This window comes from Schistocerca gregaria, chromosome 3 (assembly GCF_023897955.1).
Source record: "Schistocerca gregaria isolate iqSchGreg1 chromosome 3, iqSchGreg1.2, whole genome shotgun sequence".
NCBI lineage: Eukaryota > Metazoa > Arthropoda > Insecta > Orthoptera > Acrididae > Schistocerca > Schistocerca gregaria.
In genome coordinates this window covers 418,829,718-418,837,673 of record NC_064922.1, presented here as the reverse complement: position 1 = coordinate 418,837,673, position 7,956 = coordinate 418,829,718, and the positions used below count along the sequence as shown (strand labels likewise).

Sequence of the window (7,956 nt, the reverse complement as noted above, 5' to 3'; positions counted from 1 at the left end):
GTTGTATTGCCTGGTACACTGAATTCATATTCACAAGAAGCAAGATTGAAGTTTTTTTAGCTATCCTGATTATCTCCAGAAGCTTCAAACATTTCCAATTGACCATGAAAGTAGTTGTATTGCCTGGTATACAGGACTCTTATTCATGAGAAGCAAGGTTGAAACTCTCTTCCAGCTGTCCTGACTTAGGTTTTCAGCAGTTTCACTGAATTAATTTCATTTCACTTCATTTCATGATTTAATGCAGTGAAATAGCTGAAAACCTAAATTAGGATAGCTATAAGAGATTTTCAACTTTCCTTCTCATGAATACGAGTCCAGTATCCCAGGCAATGCAACTAATTTCCTAGTCAACTGGAAATGTTTGAGGCTTCTGGAGATAACTTTTTGCATGGTCTAGTAACAAGATGGAAAGTAGGCAGGTTTTTTGAACTAGTGGTGTATTTTCCCCTGTTATAATTAATGCAATTGTTTCCTTGAATGAGGGTACAGCATGTTTTTCTCCTATCCTTGTTTGCTGAGATTATTTAATGTCAACAAGATGTTAGTCCCCAACCTTCCCTCCTCTTGATTTATCAGAGAAAATGACAGTGTATTTCTTCTTCCTATCCAGCATTCATCTACTTGCACATATTCAGTGATAATCTAACCTTTTTACCTGTTTTCTCATTGATCTGTGGTTGCAGGCTATGTGCAATCAGCCTGGTACAGTTAGCTCACTTTTTGTCATTTGTTTGCCAATGCTGATCCACTAATATACTAATTACGTGTTTTAATTTATGTTCATATCTAATGCTTGTCAACTGCACTGTTTAACTTCAGTAATGATTTGTTATTCGTGGAAGTCTTGTATTGATCTATGGAATCTGCTGTTTTCATTATCACAGTTGTTGTTCTGTGGATTCCAGATAATATATCTTTATGTCAAGACGTGAAAGACAGCATAAACTAGTAACATCTCAGTGATGCTATGCACCACACAGAAATCGGATACAGGTGAATGGTTGCATCCCTTTGTTTTTGTTTCTTGAGTGACAATGTTCTCCATAAGATGTGAATGTAGTATCCTCATTGCTAAATGATGTATATTGAACATTTGTGTATAATAATAATTGCTCTTCTCCACAGCTTGGTGGAAGTCTTTCAACTGGACGCCACTTCAGTGACTTGCATGTTCTAATTACCTTAGTAATCCCACAAGGGAAAAGGGATCTACAAGTTAATATGGAATTTGAACCATATGTTATTACTGGTAAATTTTCACATTTTTGAGAGGTGAATGATAGGTTAAAGGCAGACTGAAAGTTCCATGGACTGTTTAAGATTTGATCCCGCAACCTTTTGGTTCCCAGACAAGTGCTGTATAACAAGACCACCAGGCCTGCCTGATGAATCTGTAGAAAGAAATCTTTTATTCACCTGTCATGTTTAATGGGAGTCTGTTGATGTGAAAAAAGAAAATAAGAAAATGTAGAATATAAATAAAAAAAGATGGAATAAAGAATATACCTTCACACTCTGTGTGCTCCAGTACTGCTGGTAGAAAAACATAAAATAACACTCAAGGGAGATCCAACTTACAGACCAACAAAGTAAGAGAAGTGTGTTGATTACAGATAGAGCAAAAACTCAGTTTAAAAAGAAAGTAAAGCGGTATGACCTCATAAAAAGAACAAGTGCCTTAGCCAATGTGCCACATCAGTAGGCAGAGAACAAAGGAAGAAATTGAGGAAGGCAACAAAAATAGCCAAGGCAGGAAGCATTCAAATCAAAAGGAAATGAAAAGTTTCATGGACAAATGGATATGGTGTTGAAGGAAATTCTATCAAAATTTTCATGGCTGAAAAATATAAATTTTTGATTCCTGTTGATCTAATGCCAATGTACGCATATGCACGCGCGCGCACACACACACACACACACACACACACACACACACACACATATATATATATGACCACAGTCCCTGGTAGCTGAAACCAGATCAACAGCGCATGATGGGAGAGGCAGCCAGGTGGGGGTAGTAGGAGGCTGGGGGGTGGGGGGGATAGGGAGGGATACCAGAGTAAGGGAGGGAGGATGGTAAGTACTGCTAGTGGGAACATGTAGGGACGAGGACCAGAGAGGGTAGGGCAGCTAGGTGCAGTCAGGAGATTAGATGGAGGGCAGGGTAGCGGAAATGGAGAGAAGTAAAAAGATTTCGTGTGCTGGTTGAGTAGAACACTTGCATTGCATTCTCTGCCAGTGTTTTGACTACAATTTGGCCTGAAGTGAGAAATGTCTTACCAGCTATCTTTCCCACCCCTCCCACAGTGGTATTTTCCCACTGAACTTACACAATATCCTTGTCCATCCCCATACAACCTCTGCTCCCAACCCCTTGCCTCACGGCTCTATCCCAGTAATAGACATAGATGCAAGGCCTGTCCCACACATCCTCCCACTGCCAGCTACTCCAGTTGGGTCATAAACATAACATCACCTATCCTGTAAAAGGCAGGGCTTCCTGTGAAACCGGTCATGTGATCTACAAGCTAAGCTGCAGCCACTGTGCGTGATAACCAACAAGCTGTCTGTCGGCATGAATGGCCAGTGACGAACTGTGGCCAAGAAACAGCTGGACCACCCTGTTGCTGAGCAGGCCACCGAACACGACGTTCTTCATTTCAATGACTACTTCACAGCCTGCACCATCAGGATCCTTCCCGCCAATACCAGCTTTTCTGAATTGTGCAGGTGGGAACTCTCCCTGAAATATATCCTATGTTCTTGTCACCCTCATGGCCTGAATCTTCTTTAGTCATTGTCCATACCAACTAGCCCTTTCCTGTTCCCATCGAGCACTACACATCCTCTATTCCACCATCACACTCAGTCCTTTTACCTCACTCCTTTTCTGCTACCACTTTCTCTCTCCCATCCCTCATCTAACCTCCCAACTACATCTAACTGCCCTACACTCTCTCCATCTTGTCCCTACATGCTCCAAGTAACAGCACTTACTGTCCCCCCACCCCTACCCTACTATCCCTACCCCTCCCAGCCCCAGCCTCTCCTAACTCTGTGCAGTTGCCTCTCCCATCATGAACTGCTGCTTGTAATCTCGCTTCAGTTGCCACAGACTGTGGTCATGTGTGTGTGTCTTGTCTATTTTGGACAAAGGCCTTGTTGGCCAAAAGCTTATTTTGTGACAGTTTTGTTGTGCCCATCTGCGACTCAGCATCTCTGCTATACAGTGAGTAGCAACTATTCTTTTCATAATATTGTTACATTCCATCCTGGATTTTCCATTGTTTGATTTTGTATGATAATTTTGATACAAAAACTAAATCATTAATGCCAGATATATTTTTGTCTGATGTTTTTAATATGATTTAAACGCTTATCGTGTCTGACATGCAATTTCACTTGCTCTTTGTTATGGTGTTCTTACTACTGTTCTGTTAGGGTAACTGTATATTCCTGTGACCTTTTATTTTAATTACTTTTTTGAAAGAAGAAATTAATAGCCAATTGTTTTAGAGGTAACATTCTTATTGAAGTCACTGAATCAATGCAATGTACAGGAGCTTCTTTATTCTACACCTTCAAAGACTGTTCAGAAATGGATTTGTGAAATATGTGATGAATAAGGCAGAAAATACTATTCTTAGCTTTCAGAACTTATATGTACCTTTCCTCAGGGAGGAAAGAGGGATTGGTTGGGGAAGGTTGGAGAAGTGGAGCGGGTAGCTCAGATCCTAATTTGAGAGGATGGGGTATACAAAGGCTATCATATAGAATTACTTGTAGAAATGTTTCTGGAATTTCAGGGAGGAAATAACCCAACAGCACACAAGACATATTATAAAAGAAAATATATATAATTATTTCAGGAAGTACAAGAATTTTACAAATGTAATACAAATATAATATACTCTCAATATGAGAAGCTTAAAAACTAAGTAATTTAATATTTTGATTAAACAGTTCAGTTTCTCTCCAATACAGGTATTGCAAATAACAACTCTTCCTCTTGGCATACTGAAAGAGGCTGGTTTGGGAAATTGCTTATAAAAGTAACATCTACAGATGGTAACATAATAATTGTAGCACACAAATCCACAAAACTGTATTTCTCTTCACACTCAGACCTGTATAGAAATTAGCAGACACTATTCTCCCTGATAAAGCTCACACAGATTTCTGGATTAATTCCACACATACTTCCATACAGATATACTGAAATTGGCAATAGTACAAAATAAAAGACATTTTGAAAATGGGTTTAGGAATGAAACATTAGTAAATCATTTTATAAAAAAAATACAGTAAAGTTCAATGAAAAACAGTACTTTGAAAATGCACCTTTGGTTTTCCTGTACATGTGGAACATGAAGACACACTTAGAAAGATATACAACATTGGCCTCACATTATCTTAAATATATTGGCCTCACATTATCTTGAATACAATAAACACCATAAAAAACTAACAAATAACCAAACAGTGAAAGGAAAAAAGAAATGTCCTCATGGAAGCTAACTTCTTACCTACAAAGCTTACTCAGAAAGGCATGTTCAAGTATTTGAAATTGTTATTTGCCTTCTGAAGAAAAATGACATTGGAAATATTGCACAACTAAGGTAAAAGAAATTACTGGAGTGCGCAAATCATGCACTACCATGAGTAAACTCTAATATGAATATAAACACAAAAGATGCTATGTTCAAAAATAAATTCTGAAACAGGAGCTGTCAGGACTACAATTTATTAGGAAGAGATCTCAAGGGAAAGATGGAGAGAGACAAGAAATGCAGAGCTGAGTGATAGAAAAGGACTTATATTTGGATTCCCAAGGCCAAGAACAGGAGCCCTATCTTTCCTGTCTCTTATTGTTTCTTCCAGGAATCATAATGCTCTCTCTCTCATTACCTTACTTTCTCTTTCTAGGCTCCATTTTCCAAGATAACTTAAATGTTAAATAATTTTTTGTGTGTTCGCTGAGTCTCTGTAATTCCATTTCTTACCATTTTTCACATCTAAAACCTCTGTAATTTTTGTTTGAGATTATATTTCTCTCACATAACTGATAAAATCTTGTAAACAGATTAAAACCACAGTGTGCTAATTATGGACTGGTTGTAAATTAATTACAACCTGAAAGACAATGGCACTATACAGGTTGATATGCAAAAAAATTTCACAAAAATTTACAGCTAAAAAAGGAACTTATAGATTTATCACTTATGTGACATTCGTCAACACAGATGAAAGTCATGCACTAAAAACCGAGGTATCAGATCAAGGCTTAATGATGGCTTCTTCTTTAAATTTAATGTTTTGGAAGAGAAACAAGACAACCTGAACAGATAAGAATTGAAAATGGACCAACATTAATCATGTTAACAGACACAGCTGCAAGCAACAGAAAAGAAAGAAAGAAAGAAAGAAAATTCTTTCAGAAATTTTCCAGGTCACACTTAGTTTAGACTGAAAACCAAATTATGTGTTCACAGGTGGACAGAGTAGATAGAAGATACAACGACAAAAACAAAAAGCAAATTCTAAAGTCTTCTTTAATTAGTTTCAAGAGAATAAAAAAGTCTGTAAAGTTAACTGACATAAATAAAAAACAAATATGAGAATTTATTTTTAAAATGCTCTAGCATTAATACATGAGTTTCCTGGAGAAATATAGGGTCAAGATGAATAAGCAGAAGAAAGGCAGAAAGCTGCCAGACAACTAATGCTCCAACATTTGCAAAATTAAAATCAATTTTACACAAAGTGCCTTTGTTCCTAAATTATCTATATTTAATCAGACCCTTAAAAGTGTATCCACAGCATAAGATTCTCTAAAGTGTTGCATATTGTTAACAGTACCAGTCAATCTTAGTTGGAGTTCTTGGAAAGGCAGTGCTGAACATGCCTAGGATAAGTAGTAGACTTAATGCTTAAAATCTTTGAAAATATTAATTCTGCATACACATATATTTTGAATCAAATCACATCATCCCTGAGAAAGAATTAAGGCACTTATTGTGTTTCTTTTTTATGGCCTTAGTGCAGCAGTAATTAAAAATTGTGATAATGTCATAATGTTGTAACTTACAAGAACTAAAATGAATAATCCTTTAAATCAGATATAAAACAAAAAAAATAAGTTTCTTCTTCTAAATAATGTTTCTATAGCTGTTGTCTGTTTAAATACCTATTTACCAAATTATTACTATGAACTGCAGAAAGGCAGATACAATAGCTCCTCACAAAAACCTTTTTGCTTAATCTATTTTCTTTGTTGTACAACACAACATAAACACACTTATAAAAGAGCTTAAAACACTGCAGGTCAACAGCAATGAAGAGCCATAAGGGCTTATCAAATGATAACATGGAAGTGACAATGAAAGTAACAATCAGTGTCTTAGTGAAATATTAAGAAAATATCTGTGTAACTGGGTAATTTACAGCAATGCATCATATTGTAGAACAATCTACATATCTTCATATTCATGGATTAATATTCTTTTCCCTCTTCACAATCCACTTTTCACCACCTTGCAATAAGGTTGGCCTTTGGTAATTTTTCACATAAAAAATCTTAATTTGGTGTGCGGATGGGTGAAGTACTCCAGGCTTCACCTTGGGGGCTTTGTCTGTGTTTTTCATTTAGTAATGCAAGAGCTTTTTTACTGTTCTGCACAAACTCCTGAAAGAAAATGAATTTCAGTTAATTTAGGTATCAACATGAACTCCAGCTGCATCAGTATGGTACTGATGAAAAAATAATAATATATGTAATTTTTGTATGTTGTCCCGTGTAACATCATGTAGCTAATGATCTTTCTCATTCTTAACAGAAAATTTTACAGGGCCAATTCATACCACTTACTTCAAAGAATTTAGAAGTAAAGGTTATTTTCTTGGGAGTGATATGTAAATAAAGATTATAATGGTAAAACCAGTAGATGGGCAGGTAAAACCAGAATTCCAGATCAAGAAAGAAACTCTAAATGTAGGATATAATTTTTTCATTCATTCATTCACTCCTCATATTCCACGGATCCCTTCAAGGAGCAGACTGTTCAGGTATTTGGAATGAGACATGATATAAATTGACAAAATACAAGAAAATTCGAAGCACAAATGATAGGCGGGCCAACATTGAGAGAAGTACAAGAAATGGAAAACTGAAAGAAAACCAAGCAAAGAAAATAAGTTGTGAGTGGATCTAGCTTGTAAGTACCACAGTCCACATTTATGTGTTTATGGGGGTTGAACAAATCTGATTCTTCAAAAGTTGAACCCTCACACTTTGTTTTTAGAGAGGTATGTATTATGGTCATTCAAAAAGAAATTGAGCTGGAGGCTGTAAAATAAAAACTGCTGAACAGATTATCATGCCATTGCCTATGGAGGAAAATCTGGACCAAATAAGAGTGCTGAGCCCCCAGACTTACTGCCAAAGGGGCACAATCACATCATGACAGAGTGAGCGGGTGCACATGTCAACTGTCCCCTGCAATCAGTCATGCTGAAAATATAGAAGTGGGAGCTTCAAAAAAAGAGCAAAGGGGTGTAGTGTATTTCCTGACAGTGGAAAGAGTGTGAGGAATGGAAATTCTTCAAAGAATGGCACAAGTGTACGAAGTGCACTGCATGACAATTGCAATAGTCAAGACATGGCACAAGCAATTCAGGGAAGGATGGATGTCATTGACTGATGATACACAATCTTGAACACCACACTGCTTTGATGACACCATTGTCCACCAGGTGGATGCCCTCATTATTGAAGACCAGTAAGTTACAGTGGCAGCGCCACGTGGGATTAGCCGAGCGGTCTAAGGTGCTGCAGTCGTGGACTGTGCGGCTGGTCCCGATGGAGGTTCGAGTCCTCCCTCGGGCATGGGTGTGTGTGTTTGTCCTTAGGATAATTTAGTTTAAGTAGTGTGTAAGCTTAGGGACTGATGA

The 7,956-nt window shown here is 37.3% G+C and overlaps 1 protein-coding gene across 2 annotated transcripts in view; it reads right to left on the bottom strand.

Annotated features, from left to right (window-relative positions):
* Positions 1-3,713: 3,713 nt before the first annotated feature.
* Positions 3,714-7,956, bottom strand: part of LOC126356221 (choline transporter-like protein 1) — a 442,973-nt gene continuing 438,730 nt past the window's right edge. For both annotated transcript variants that reach the window (XM_050007038.1, XM_050007037.1), the window contains exon 17: positions 3,714-6,691. In XM_050007038.1, coding sequence (XP_049862995.1) covers positions 6,584-6,691 — 108 coding nt within the window. In that variant the 3' untranslated portion in view covers positions 3,714-6,583. The remainder of the gene's footprint in view (positions 6,692-7,956) is intronic.